Source organism: Mobula hypostoma, chromosome 6, assembly GCF_963921235.1.
Source record: "Mobula hypostoma chromosome 6, sMobHyp1.1, whole genome shotgun sequence".
In the NCBI taxonomy this organism is placed as follows: Eukaryota; Metazoa; Chordata; class Chondrichthyes; order Myliobatiformes; family Myliobatidae; genus Mobula; species Mobula hypostoma.
Window position 1 is genome coordinate 163,482,253 of NC_086102.1, and position 15,919 is coordinate 163,498,171.

General features: G+C 36.3%; 1 protein-coding gene and 1 long non-coding RNA gene across 6 annotated transcripts in view; one reads left to right on the forward strand and one right to left on the reverse strand.

Annotated features, from left to right (window-relative positions):
• hoxd3a (homeobox D3a) overlaps positions 1–15,919 on the reverse strand; it is a 36,040-nt gene that overhangs the window by 2,360 nt on the left and 17,761 nt on the right. For 2 of the 4 annotated variants that reach the window (XM_063052111.1, XM_063052110.1), the window contains 2 exons: positions 5,746–5,825; positions 479–1,015 (listed from right to left, as the gene is read on the reverse strand). In XM_063052111.1, the coding sequence (XP_062908181.1) occupies positions 479–962 (484 nt within the window). In that variant the 5' untranslated portion in view covers positions 963–1,015; positions 5,746–5,825. Of the gene's footprint in view, positions 1–478; positions 1,016–5,745; positions 5,826–9,327; positions 9,516–12,891; positions 12,940–15,919 lie in introns of those variants that run through there. The other 2 variants (XM_063052113.1, XM_063052112.1) reach the window with 2 other exon arrangements.
• Positions 6,366–11,562, forward strand: LOC134348565 (uncharacterized). Of its 2 annotated transcripts, none has more exons than XR_010018448.1 (3): positions 6,366–7,333; positions 9,418–9,612; positions 10,469–11,562. It is a non-coding gene; the product is annotated as an uncharacterized LOC134348565 (long non-coding RNA). The 2 variants fall into 2 exon arrangements; XR_010018447.1 differs by lacking the exon at positions 6,366–7,333 and adding an exon at positions 7,358–7,518.

Sequence of the window (15,919 nt, forward strand, 5' to 3'; positions counted from 1 at the left end):
AAGAGATACAGACAAAATCTTTGCAGTAGTGTATTTTGTTAGGTCTTATCCACTTATGGCTAAGTCCACTGATATCAAGTGGAATAATCTGAGCCTTTTCCAAGAATTGCTTAAATTGAGAATACACTGTGCACTGCCCAGCAAACAGAAAATCACATTTCTAAGCGTTCCTGCCAAAAGTCATTCTCTTGATTAAATATTTCAGAAAATGTTATTTATTAAACTAGATCTATTTTAGTTTGTCCATATCTTTACCAAGATCACCAAATGCAAGCCCATTTACAGAATGTTGCCAAAAATCTCTGGATAATTCCTTCACACTTTTCAGCCATTAGCTACAAGAGGAAGGAAAATACTCTCACCAATGTGTGATATTCTTTGATAATCTGCTCCCTCATGTGACATTCTTTGATAAACTTGTCAATTTTTAAGAAGATTGCTGGAATTTAAAGTTAAAAATCAATTTACTGTAAGATACCTGCAACTGTGCAGCTGTTTTTCTGCTTGGCATTTTGTCGAGATTCTTTCATCCATGGGAAGATTTGCTTGGTAAGGGTAGCAGCCGGGCTGCTGGAAGAATTTGGAATGGACTTGGTTCTTTTCTGAGTTGCAGCGTTGTTTCCATTGGGTGAAGGTGGCAAAGGAGGTGGTTGCTGTGGCTCACTGATGCTTGGATGTTGGGCAGTGCCTTGACTGCCACCTGTTCTCATACAGCTGCCATTTATATCAGTGGGCTTATGGGATTGGGCTCTGGCACTAGATGTTTGAATTGGGCACGTTGAGTTCTGATAATCATTGTCAACCGATGACGGTGGGTAAGCTTGATGACTTGAGCTGTAGTTATATGTATTGGATTTTTGGTAGGAATAACCACTAAATATTCCAGAGTTGTCATAGTAAGTTGCTTTTTGCATCTCGCTATTTCGAAATGACAGGGTCTTGACACCCTTATCGAATAGCATTGACACCTTTGATCACACAGCACGTTTACAACAATCGCCAGAATGCAGAGCTCCTGGATGTTATAAAACAAAACATAATAGAGTGAAATGTTCAGAACATAATTGCTTTAGCATACAAACTAAAATAAAACATCCATCCTATGAATGATGTTTCACAATCTTGTCATTAGCAGACTTGATCATTTTTTTCCTTTACAAGTTTGAGAATTATTCTTTTATGTGACAATAAATAAGTTAGTGAAATATAAAATATATTAGTTGACAAACTCAGAGAGACTATTATAATTTTCTAATAAATTTAAGAGTTGGCTCCTTCAGTTGGAAGCAATTAGCTTCAGTTTGTATACTCAGCTCTCTATGATAATTTGAACAAGCTGTATAAAATGCTCATAGTTCAAGTGATGTATGAACGATTACAATTACATTGCACTTCTTTGGCAATTTATTATTATTATTTGAATCTACACTGCATTATCCACTTACTGAGATCCACTACAGACAAACTGTCCTTTTAATTCATTTACCAAATCATAATATAAAGGAATGTTAAGAAAAATGATGAGTTGTACCATTTGAAATATATCACAAAATTTAGAACCAAAAAAAAACAACTGTGCAGTTTTCCTATTCCATAATCTCAAAGTTAATGGATATTACAGAACGCTAGATATGTCCCTGTCATGCTTGATCTAAGTGGATTTCGGTGGGACACACAGTGCTATTCCAGTTGACTTCACTGATTGAGGCCATTTTTATAATGGTGAGAAACAAAAAGGCCCCTCTTAAAAAGAGTGAAAAAACCACAGTCACAGGCGACTTATTTGCCTGCAGCATTTGCTGTGGGTACAGACTGTTTTATTCTGAGATCTGGACGCTATTACATTCGACATGATGGATCGGACCAGTTCCAAAACCTGAAAAACCAGCGAAGTGTACCCTCACCATTGTTGGCTTCCTTTCCTTCAACGTAAGAATGGTTTGTTTTAAGCTAATGTTTCTTTCTGTTGCTCGTTTTGCTTTATGACAGGGGATAGACATTGTAGTTAAAGTATAACTAGCACCTATTCAAACTCTTTGTTCCAATCAAAAACAGAGAAATGACCAAGTCAGCATTTCACCATTTGCTCTGCGCTACTTAATGCATCATTGCATTGTCCACAAAATAACATTATTAAATAAATTCATGTTAACATATTTATGTTAAAATAACACAAAGCCCAGCTAAACTATCACATAAAGTAACGAATAGATGTACTTCTTAGCGTTAACTGACCATCAAACTTTTCAGTCAAGAGACGTTTTATTGGAACTGAATTCAGACGAAAAATTATATATATGCACTTTATGTACCCTAGTTCCAATCAAACAAACGTCCTTTAGTTACTTACAGCGCCATTAGTAAGATAATTACATCTAATTTCTTACAAACTCTTGGCAGTAGCCTTTTTTTAACAGAATTAACCTGACGTAGTCAGGAAACCTCCCAAATGGCCGATGTCTGCGTGAACTGGGCGGCGGGGGGCGTGGGGGGCGTGGGGGGAGGTGGTGGTAGAGAGTTGGGGGTTGGTTGTTGTGGTCAGCAACAAAATCGGGCCTTTTTGATTGAATCAAGTGCCTTGTTCTCGTTTAGATCGCCCTAAGTTATGTAGTAAACTAGTAGGTTACTGTTGTGATTAGAATTAAATGGTTACTATGAAACAAATCGTTGTAAAACACATAAACTTGAAACATAACACTAATATGATTGACCTGGATTTAAGCTTCAAATATAATACTTAGTCTACAAAACCATTTAAATAAAACATCCTTGTATAAACTGGCTCAAGAATTGGACGTATGACTTATCTGGCTACTATATCACGTCACAAATAGATTTTCTATTCATTTGGAAAAAAAGCCTTCAGCCATACAAGACCTGACATTAAAATGAAATATGAGGTTTATGATCTGTGGCCTCCAAAGTTGCAGCTCGGCACACGTGCACATCTCTGCTGTTCCCTTCAAAGAAGTAATTCAATGTTTTGTTTAGCCTTCCGTTACTTGTTTCTAGGCATTTTCGTTATATTTTATTATATTTTGTTACCCAGCTTTCCCGTCATGACCATTTCGCCATTTTAGCTTAATAAAATTGGCATTAGATTTCTGCTCTTTGCTTGACTTTTTTAAAATCTGAAATCTAATTACATTTCTATTTGCCCCACCCCGTCTCCCCATCTAATCAGTATTTTATGTGAGAGATAAGAAAGTGACCCAGTATTATCTACTGCTGCGGGCTCTGAAACTTGGTCATCACAACCAGCTTTCTCGTTTGCAGTGCATTTGGAACTGTTATCTTCGGAGAATCAAAACTAACATTAATATTAAGGTAACGTGAATAGACTGTAGTGTAGCTGAAAATCTGGCCCAGAAACTCCAACTGCTTGTGAACTCTGCTTGAACCTAAATCGCAGCCATGGGCCATAAATCATTTGGACAATGGTCAACTGTTTCTGCGTTCATCTTTCAGATCTTTCTTACCTTACATGTTTTCTAAATGCAAGGGTGCATCACCTAATACAGGGGTTTGATAAGTAACACCTTGATATGGACCATCACTTTTTTTTCGGTGTGTTCCCAGATATATGATCTACGATCGTGGAACGCGTGGCCGAAAAACAAAGCAGCAAATTATTCGATATTCTTTGTTAACATGAGTGCAAAATGTTAGTTCAACAATGACGAAAGCTAGAAGGCCGAATTGGTGAGGTTGGGGGGGGGCGGGGGTGGGCTGTTTCATGAAAGGATGGAGGGCAATGAGCTAAATTTCCATTTCCCATTGTCGAAAATTTCAACTCTCACCGTGGAGAAGGTCTGGCACAAATTAAACTTCTGTGATAACGCAAGGACACATCAATAGTCCACCATTTGCTATATTTACCCTGTCTATATTCCCTGTGTTCTGTCCAACTATTTAATGTTCTTGTACCGTTTTATTTGTATAAGGCTGAGCGTCTGAATTGCAGTTTTTCAGCCAAACACTAGGCCAATAATTACTTCCGATTTATTTTAACTTTCACTCATGTATTAATAGAGTAGCCGGTAGCCTAAAATTTAAAATTTATCTCCTAGTTAAAGTTATTAAGAAGCCGGAATCCTAGCAGCGCATATCAATGCACCTGTCATTATGTGCTACGCAAAATTTATGGCTGCGTAGTCGTGAACGCTTCGCTTCAGAATGGGAAAGAAACACTTTCCAAAGAACTGTTATCCTCAGAAGTGTAAAATAGCTCGAGCGGAGGAGGAAAGACCTGAAAAAGAATGTCCACACTCCGCAAGTTTTTTTTACCTACGTTTCGCCAGCTCTAGTAGGATTTTATATAAGGCTTTGAAAGTAGTCCAGGAATCTTAAATGTGTTTTAGCTGGCGAACTTTTCACATGTAGCAGAATCGTATGGCTTAAACTGGAGGATCTGAAAATTATCTTTGATAAATGCAAGTTGGGAGCCAAATTTGAAATCAAGTATTTGATTTCAGGTATGAAGTCAAAAAAGGGAGACTTGAAAGCTTATGTTTTTATTTTGTTAAACTCACCAACTAGCGGGTGTATTCAGTGTAGTGTAATCTGCTTAGTGATTTTAAACGTAAACTACAAATTATTTAATCATGTAATATGTTTTGTTAAAAACGTCCTTACGAAAATATTTATTGCCCTCAGCTATTGCTGAGGATTATTTTTGGAATTTAACGATATTGATTTTGTTTATACTTTGCGGATCATTTCTGACAAGGAATTCGGCTGCCTAGACACATCTGCCCATATTTCAGCTTGGATCACGCAATCCCCTCCAAATCTGCGGCTGGTTCCAGGACGGCAGACGTTTAAAAACTTGGATTTCAAGTGGAATGATTTGGCACTCTTTCCACGACTGTGGTGTAGCAACCCAGGCTGCCAGAGAGATTGTATAAAAGAAACTACATCCCGATTCACCTTTCAACTTATTTTCGGGAAGTTTATTTTATACGACATTGAGTACGTAGGCAAACACATTTAATGTAGACTGCCAAGATTACATGAGTTATACGGCCCTTATATACAAATTACAGGAAGTGCTGATTTTATGAGTCTGCCGTGTATTTTAATTAACTTATAAACTATGTACTTTAGTACAAAGCAATTGTGTTGATTCTGTTAACTAAGGGCGATGTACGATTTAAAAGAAGCAGAGTTGATGGCAACGTATTTAATTTGAATTTAACGAGAGAGATTAAGCAACAATGTAACAAAAGTAAGGTGAGGGAGATAATGTTACTGTTCGAACGAACCACTTTCCCAAGACTTCATAAATCTTTATGCTGGATAAATACTGCAGATTTAAAGACCAACTATAAACAATTCTCATTCTGTACATTAAGAATGGCAGTAAAGTGGTGAGATTAAACAAATGTTCACTTTATCTTATTTTCAATTCTATATGCTCCAGAGTGGATATATGATCTATATTTTTGAAGTACTAACAGATGCAACCCAAGCTATTAGAATTACCGATAAGTTTTCAAAAGTTTGCTTCCAGCTCAAAGTAGAACATGACGACATCTCGAGAAGAGCCACAAATAAAGAACCCAAGTATCTCGACCCTGTCCGTACAAACAACATGTTTCATTTCTTCTTTGTTTTCTCATGGCCATAACATAAAAGTACGAACTAGTTCTCCATTGACAAATCTCAATTGCACACAGAATCCGAAGGCGCATGGAATTCAGAGCTGTTAAGCAAAAGGGAACAAAAAAAAATCAAACAACTCACCAGACGCAATGTTTTTATCTGATTTTCTGTGGATTGAATTTGTAATTTGTCCGTATTGACCAGGGGCCGCTGGCTTTGTTCTGAAAGAAAATGTAATTACAGTTTCTGTTTCAAATGCATTAATAACATTTTTGTATATCACATATATTTCAGGCTGCCTTCCCGGATCCTATCAAAGAAAACAACCAGTAGCAGGCAGCGAAGATTCGTTTTTAATAAGAATATTTTTATTGTTTACATTAAGAAGTATTTAAAACAATGCTTCGTTGTGGCCTTTAATACAATTACTATTGCATTTGGTTATTCTTTAAATGAAAGCAGAAATAAATTAAGCATTATGTCCTTCCCTTCAGAAATTAGAAACAAAGTATTACTGATTGCAATGCTGTGTGATTAATGACTGGGAGTCACATTGTCAGTGACTTTTTTTAAGTGAAAGAACTGGTTAAATATATACATAGTAATGATAAAGATTAGAATTTGATTTTTGGGGAATTGTTTGACAAATAAAGCTTCACAAAAATTTTTATACAATAACCAATCATTTATGTCAAGCGGTTTTCTTAACGCAAGTTGTTATTGCCAAGTGAAAATCTATTAATAGCATCCAGGATTTTATATCTAAACTCGCAATTAGCGAATCAGCAGTTCGCTTTGAAGGTGGATTTATGCACTTTCCCAGAAAGGTACATCTTAAATGGTCGTTTAATAGAAGCCGGGCCTAAACAAGGCATTGAATAAAAATCTGGGATTTGTATCGGGTTGCTTTCAGTTTCCCCAAGCCCTAATCTGACCATATCAATATAGCTCCTATATATATTTCTTTTTCTCTTGATGTTTAGATATGTGTATTTAGTGAAAAATTGACGCCGCTGTCGAACATTTTTTACATAAACGCACAAAACAATACAAATATGGAGGATTGCAAGAAAGAGCCTGGCGCCATATATAAAACTCATGAATAATGTATTATATTGACAGGCGGTTATGCTTTGTCATTGGGATACCAAACATCACGTACGTATTATTTTATATCGATTGGGCATATTCATAACAACAAAAACACTTCGGTTATACAAAAGATCATATAAATGCAATAACAGAGCTCTCCTGGAGCCTCCAAATAGTCTCCAAATTTCAAATTTCCGTGAAAGAGGGAAATAGAACACGCACCGAACCTGAAGTCGTGCAGAAATTGTACCACTGAATATTATACTGAGTTAAATTGCATGCTTTAATTTAGAAATACATTTAAGAAAAATCAGCAACTGTGGCAGATCAAATGCACAAAGAAATCCCAGTCATTAGCTGACAAAATGTAAGTCATAAGCCTTTGAAATGACCTTTGGCTTGTACAGCAATAACTCACCACTTAATGAACAACCAACGGAAGCGCCTTCACTACCTCACAATACAGCCCATCACACAACTTCACCGTGGTTTTTCTATCCCTCTTTAATCCCACTAAGACGCAGCACCTTACAAACTAGCCTCACCAACTTGTGCCGATATAATGTGAAGTTAGAAGAGGATCCAAATCACAGTCGCCAAGGCATTAGGTCCTGGATCCAATGCCTCCCACCATAATGTGTGTAATGTATTCACGTGGCCATACGTCAATTTATAAGCTTTTATTTCTCTGTAATCACTGGAAAGTAAGTATTTGCAGAGAAAACTCGCTACTTCCCAAGGAAACCACTAAGATGGACAAACTTTAAACAGTTGGTTACTTTCAGGTGGTTTTGATAAATGTGCTCAGCCATGGTCTGAACGGTAAGTTTTTAATCATCTTGCTTATTAATTTCGCAGAAGTGCGAGCGAACTCTAACACTGCGGCCCTAAAACCTTATAAAACAGTCTAGTCATGTAAATAGAGTCAGTAAAAGAAATACATGAAAAAGTTTTGGAAACTTTCTTTGTCACTTTACTAAATTGCTAAACTAGTTTGGCAGGAGAAAGTCGAGATAGCTATGTATTTATTACGTTTACTGCCCATCAGAACATAGGGCAACCGAGTGTACCTCTAAGTCTAAGGCAGTTTCTGTACTGGGACCTGAAAACTTCTGACTTTATTCGGAGATTAAAAGTTTAAAGACAGACTATCAGGCAAATGTTGATAGTTACCATGGCGAGAGCTATACAGATATTTATTGAAATTTTAGGTGAAGTTATAAGTGAGTGGCCCCATCGAGCAAAATGAAATGCTACTCACAGTAATTGGATTTAGCTGGCTAACATGGCAGACCAGCAGCTTCGAGGCATGCAGCAATGAAAAATGTTCGACTCAAAAAGTTTTTTTTTTAACCGACGGAAGAGTGCGCACACACATGCACGCACACACACACACACACACACAAACACACACACACACACACACACACACACACACACCATACACCCACATACACACACACACACACACACACACACACACACACTCACACACATAGAAGTTAAATACCTGTGGACATTCCGTGAAAATGCCCCTTACACACACAATGATTTGGGTAACTTATATGTGCACATTATATGTGTGGACGTCCCTTCATAATTACAACGATTACGACACATAATTAGGTGCACTGTTTTAGTGCAGTTTAATTTAGAAGCAGCAATTTCAATCACACTTTAGATTCTAGGTTATGCCCGTATCTGAAAAGCATCTAGGGGTAAGGTAATAATATTAAGATACCATATTCAGGCCTGGAAATTACACGACACTTTGTATTTTAAGATGGAAAGTAATAGAGCTCTATTCTAGACAGTATTTAATAAAAGTAAGTAAATGCGTTTCTGGAACTGGAAGAGAAAAAGAATTATCTTAACATTTAGCATTTAAATTCTACTAATACTGTTGCCAAATCATTAGCGAATTGAATCAAAACGGGATGATTTAATCTCTTATAAAACCTAGTCAAACTTGAAGTGTATAATTACAGAAATGTTGCATTTAAGCAATTGCAGAGATTACCCTCTGACGTGACCGCAGTAAAATAAAATTATACTCGATTTTTTATGCTGAATAATTTTTGAACTACTGTTATACTGAGTTCCTCGAAATTCATAAATTGTTTTCCTTGAACGACAATAACCTTAATTGAGAAATAATTTATACAGGCTGCTGCAATAACTTCAGCCCGCAATATATTTCTGTAACGCATAAATCACAGAAGACTGCAGCCTGACGATAAGCTAGAGACAACAAATTAATGTGATTTACGATCTAAGTTTGCTTGTGACAGTTTGAAAAGTTCCCTGGGTTTCTGTGCCTTTTTATTTCGTTTTCATTTTACATAAAACTGCAGCATCAGCTGAAATATAGCCACAAGACAAATTTGGGACTGCTCTGGTTTGCCCGATCTAACCTTTCTCAAATGGCGCACTTTCGTGAAACAGCAAAATGTTCTTTAAAATCGACTTTTCTTTTGCTACAAAATCATTTTTCTTATCTGCTACAGAAATGGAAACAATGCACGTTTGATTCAGAATTTCATACAATTTGGTGGGAACAATATGCCCTTTCGCTGCAGGGATTATGCAAACTTACTGCTAAAGGTTGCATTTTATCAAACGATTGCTTACCTGTGTGTCAATTTATCATAAATCTGTGCTTTCCAAACACAACCTCTTAGCTTGCAGCTGCGAATAATATCCTCTGTCGTTTGTCTGCAGACAATGCTGTCTTAAACCAGATCTTGCGGCTTTACAGACATTTCGATACGAAAAGCAGACGGTATTCCCGATAGAAATGGCTTCAGTCTCAGGAACAACTACCAATAAAAACGGCGTACAGAGGTGTTTTTGCTTTAAATCTAAATCGAGATTTTATAATCGAGCAACTAACAAGAAAGTGATATTTATAAACCGGTATGTATTCCTTTAAAATGTTGCCATTTATGAATTTTATAGTGCAACGGATACCTTTTATAATCAGAAAATATAGGCGCTGCCTTAAAATACAGGCATATTTGTTCACGTGATCTGTGTTACCAGATTGTTCTGATTGAGCCAGTAAGTTGAGCCAGCGCTACCTCACTAACAGCTCTTTAATATGGATAGTTTGGAGCTTTGAACTACTTCTTACCTGAACACTAACGGGGAGTTGAGTAAAAATTTAATATTTTGTGCTGCACGTGTAAAAGGTGGTAAAGTTAGACTTCACTGCATCGTCTTTCTGTGCGGAACCACGTTTACTAGAGCGAACAATAGATTTGTATATTATTGTTATTACGCCGTCACTGGGTCAATATGTTGTATATCATTATTCGTCCGAGCGTGTTGAGTTAATTATTGCACCCCTTTATTACAGAATAAGATTTTGTAAATCAATGTGAGGGGGCAAAGAATTGGCGTAAATTACTCAATCTAGTTTAAAATACTTTAGCGTTTTTCAAGTATGATGTATAAATTGGTCTCAAAACATGGGCATAAAATGACAAATTCAGCAATAAACTTATGTTTGGATAGGCTTTGTGAAGTGTTTACACCTAGGTCCTGCGAATGAACGGGAATTTCCCATTTACCCGGGTCAGTGTTTGAGCCAGTTAAGTGGAAACTTTGAAATACAAAACTCTGTATAGATAAGATTTCCTTGAAGCTCAATCTCACCTACTCTCATTTTTGGCAGGACAAATTAATCATCGTTCTTAACTGTAGAATTATATAGAGAAATTGATGAGGGTAGAACAGGAACTAATGCGGGATTTCTCACTTTCTCTTTCAGGCGAGGCATTTAAAATCACAGGAGCCAGTAGCAACTGGGCGCTGGGAAATACTTCATTCTGCTTCTGTTCTTATTTTGTTTGCTCCCTCCTGAAATTGCTTTGTTGAATTATAATGTTTTTAGTTATGGAAAATTAATTCTCAGTTGCTTTTTATCGAACTGCTTAATATTTCTGTTAAATGCTAGTAGAAACTATTTTAACCTCTAAAACATTTGTCTGTAATTTAATAGCAATAAAAAACATTTCTATTGACAGTAATGCATGACCTTATTGCACCTAGCACAGGCTTAACGCAACATTTATCTAAATTACTTTACCCTCTGTGGCTCTATATGGTCGTTATAGAAATATTGCTTTGCAATTACTGCATTATAAATAATTTAAAAGGAAATAAAACGGTTACATCTCACTGTTTAGCTAAAGAATTACTTTTCCACTAAAACTATACAAGCAACTTCAAATCTTTATTTTCTGATGATCGTTCATACTGTGGGAATTTGTAAAGATAATAAATATTTTATATGATATATATTTGTGACTTTGAAACAGCCCCTTTTATAATATTGTTCGACCCCACAAATATAAATAGACCAATTTATTACCGCAAGTTATGCCTTCGCTGATAATTTTATGAGGAACCGAAGAAAAAAGCAACTAAGTGCTAACGCTTGCCACTGTGAGAACTCGGCTCTACGAGGAGTATAATCAAACGGGGATTCGAAGACAACTTCGAACGCAGCATATGCTCGGAGAGCAATAAAACGAAGAGATTTACAATCTTCGCCTGGCCTCGGCAGCCTCGCGCCCTTTCAGGAATTACTGCTGGTGATTTATAACAGGATTGGAAATTGTTGACCCTCCACACCATAATACTTTATTTCGATTTAATGAAAAAGTTGTAATTAAACCGTTTTCATTGATTCTTGTCTGCCCGATTCTTTGCTGGATCAGAATTTAAAGGGTAGAGAATGCTGAGTTCAAGAGAGTTTAAAAAAACAACTTGGCTTCACAGCCGCAACTTTGTCATCAGTAAAACAGCGTTGCATTTGTCATCGGCGAATAACTGAATTAATAGGTTATTGTTTTAATGCATAATTTATTTAAAAAGGAAACGAACGTCGACTTTACACACGTGACGACAGCGCAAATTCAATTTCCAGAAGAGCGCTACGACAAAAGCAACGGAAGCAATAAATGCGAAGGTTCATATTGTAAAATATCTCCAATCAATTTAATAAAATCCTTTCTCAAAGACATCTGTATTTGCCACGGTAATTTATATAGTTTAATTACACCTTTAGAGATGGGGGAAGGAACAGAGCTGTCATGGTGTGCTACTAAACCCTGTAGTGTAATTTATTGTTATTGAAGAATATTTATTGATGTATATATACGATTACATTCTTTCCTGCTTCAATTATGATGATTTGGATTGTAGAATCCTGTCTCCTTTTTCACAAAAAGATTTTACATTTCTGCTCAGTATTATAACTGAAAATGTTTACTGACTATATACTTCTAATCTTTACCCTGGTAATAAAACTTTTGTATGTAAAAAACAATAATAAAAAACAGTTCATGCTTGTACTTCACAGCATTGTATCATCCACAATATATGTTAGGCATACTTTAATGCAGTTTCTCATACTAATATAGGTACAGAAAATCAGAATTCTGTTAATTTATTACCTTATAAAATGTGCTCATAATTGTTCTTATTCAGGGAATCAATCACTACCAATTATTCTTAAAATGAGCCTAACGCATACTTAAGGGTTTGTGAATACTCGTTTTGCCTTCCATTGTACGAAATAAATGCCAATTAACTGTAAAAACAAATTCGTAGGTTCAAAGGAAACAGTTGTTTCATCTTTTATAGCAACACATCAACTAAAATATAAGGCACGAAATGCCCATGAATATATTTTCTGTTGACGTAAGTACCTGCAATTGTTCTCGCTGAATCTCATTTACAGACTTTCTATTACGTCTCAAAGAACACAAAATATATGACTCGTGGTATTCAATATAAGCTCAGGCCTCTACTTCGTTGTGTACAAATAGGCAGCAGATGCCATGACAGCCGGCATTGTTTGCAATAAAGCACAAGTAAACCGTAAAATCTACGCCATTTCAGGACACAAAACTACGCCTTAATAATAATCCCACCGCAGTCTTACTAATGTTTACCTCCCACCTCCAAGATATAGCAGATACAAATTTTTGCAGCTGAAGTTTATCATAGTTGCTCCAAAATGTTAAAGCTAATCCGAATAGAAGGTCAGTATATCAGCCTACTGCAACTTATGACTGTCGCTTGGTAGCACATAGTAAGAAGCAAAGGGCGCTATTCATCAAATATATATGACAGTTACATTCATTTGCTATCTTACCAGAAACAAAACTAAAATTGTTTACCTACCAAGCTTCCATTTTTCAGTTTCTGGCAACGAACTACAACAGCAAAGTCTGATAGCGGACCATTTGTATATAATATTCTTGGGATCTGTTCACTTTTCAAGTGTGATAGAGTCCTTTGCTTGGCCGATTAATGACGACGCTGTGTTTCTTTCGGGACGTACTGCATTAATTATTTAGTAAATCACGTGGCCGAATCAAATATAAAAGGATACATAAAATCTTACCACCTCTCCTGGACATGGTCATAAAATGCAAAAGTCTTTATCGTTTGGGAAATATCAGGTTGGCAAATATATTTTAAAATTCTAAAGAGAAAGACCAACAAATATGGCTGTTTAGAGGCGATGGGCTGCATCAGCTTTGTCCCAATTTGAATGACCAGCCTATGGCATGGTCGTATTGACTCTTTGCCTTCCTTTCAGCTGTTTCTTGTTCCAGGCTAGAAACGAAGCAAGCGAGCGGCAGATTTACAACAATTTGCCTTTGGTTTGTTAAGATTTGTCTAATTAAACTCCATTTTAAGATGTTTTCATATTTGAAGAAATAAACCAATCAAAGGTGGAAGAGGTTATCCATGCTTTTAGTTCTTTGATACCAACAGATATAAATACAAGTGAATGCATTAAACACAACTACAGATTAATACATACCCACGTATATATAGTCTTACATACAAATACACATGTATATTGGAACATATCAATACATATTCACGTGTTCACATATGTGCATGCATAACTGCATACAAAAAATTTCCCTCCACAGAAATATACATAAATGCATACACACGAGTATATATAAGGTAATATGTAGTTATGGGAACTGTGCTGTGCAGTATTGATATAAATATATTATATGATTGATTGTGATTGATATCATATCTGACGTTATGAATTTTGAATGATATACCAGTTCAGAAATCATAATGTTGTTGACTTTTAAGTTCTGTACGTCCTATGTTTGAATACTCTGTATTTATCTGACAAATGATATAGCTGAAATAATTAAGCTTCTGAATTTAAATCATTTGAATTATAAATTGTAGCTGGTGCCTGCACTAATACATGTGGCTAGATAGGTTAAATATTGATAAATTACGCACTTAAATGAAGGTGAGACGTTATCAATTGACCTTGCTGCTAACTCTGGCTAAAAGTGAGCTACTTTTCAAGGGGATAGATATTGTACTAAAATTAAAGCAAATACTGCTTACACTCCCTTTCAACATATACACTTACGTGTTTATGTTTAGATTGTATCAAGGAAAATATGACATAAGGTTTTTATTAATTACTGCTCATTCTGATCGTTCGTATAGATTGGATCTCAGTTTTAGAGATTAGGCTGTTTTAGGGACATACTTTTAATTTCACGTTTCCAGGCTCGATCCACTGCATTTAACTTTCATAGAGGGAGATGGGTTTTTGAAAGGGGTTGGGGGGAGGAGGGGGGAGGTGGGAGAAGTGGTGCCTCTTGCAGCAAGTTGATTATGAGATATATATTAGCATTAACAAAGGACAGACCGAAACACCAACACAATAGGATCTGTGTCCACTTCGTGTCGAAAATGTGTCTTCTGTGATTAAAAATTGAATAATGACGAAATTATACGGACTTTTATCCATTATATGGATGCAAGTGTGCTTCAGAATATAATTTTTCCAATGCATGACTCTTACTTCATTCTGCATTTTTGTGTTTTTTTCTGCTATGTGTTAGACTGAATGTTGGATTTCAAAACTTTTATTCCATGCAAATGTAACGCGAATTCGGGTATTTTCATGTAGGCAAATGAATGTGATAGCTTGGCGTTTCATTGTCATTCTGTACAGAAGAATGCAGTGCGGGTCGTAGGAGCAAGTATTAGTGGTAAATGGTTAGGTGTGTTTCTGAATGCTTGCTTTATTCAAGGAGCAATGAAAAAGTGCAAGCACCCTCTCTCGAAATAGAGGAATATTGAAGCCCAGTGACTCATCTGCTTCTACGTCTTCCTCAGAGATCTAGTGAAATCAAAAGCTAAATGTCAGCTTTGTAAAGGTGTGAAGACTAAAGAAAACGCATTTTGGTGGCAACGGGCATCGTACGAAAATTTGCAATTCCATTGAATGGGTGAATAATTTATCAGTTGCCGAAATTAGAATAGTTCATACGTGAGAACTTATTTCACTTTGTTTTAACTAGATAGTGTCTATGTTAAAACACATAGAAAAGGCGAAGGGTAGGATTGAGTCCAAAAGGTTAAGGGTTTAGAGGTCAGTCCTCCAGGCTGAAATACAGCTAATCGAATAGAAAATTTGTCCTCTTGGTGAACTTGTTTCTACAGTTTAGCCGAACTTCAGTAAAATACCTTTTCAGCTTCTCAACATGAAGGCGTCAGAAAAGGACATCTTTGCTAAGCGTGAACCTTAGGGTTTTGTAATGAAGACAATGATTTAAATGGAATAGAGAATATCACTCATTTATAATATCAAGACGTGGATATATTATTGTAATGTCATGTGCAAGTCTGAGAACTACACGGCTTACCCTATAAAGAACAAAAGAATGGTGGAATTCGCCTTTTCAAACAGACCATATCCAGCTAAGCCAGCTGCAAGCTTGCAGGGCAGGGAAGGGATAGGAAAACAGCGGTATCGCCAACTTTCTTTTGTTACTGAATGCTACAAAATCGGATTGAAGCCCAAATACCGAGGAAATAAGTTTTCTTACTCTTGTACCTTTGTGAATATTTAATATGATATTAAAACTGCTGTATGATTGCGGTTGGCGATTTCCTGACCGCTTTTTTTACTCTCCTTTTAGAAGAGAAGATAAGACAATAACGTGAACCCCATCAGACCTTATCCCTTTGTATTCATTTCTACGATTAGCTTTAGAATTGTGAGGCAAAACTGTGGGTACTCGTCATCCTTTAGCATAGCCCCAAAGTTTCAGATAATATACAAAACAATTTAAATGTAACACACCTAGTTTGATCGCGATATAAAGACAAGCATGAGAAGATAACCTTCAATTGTACTTACAGAGCG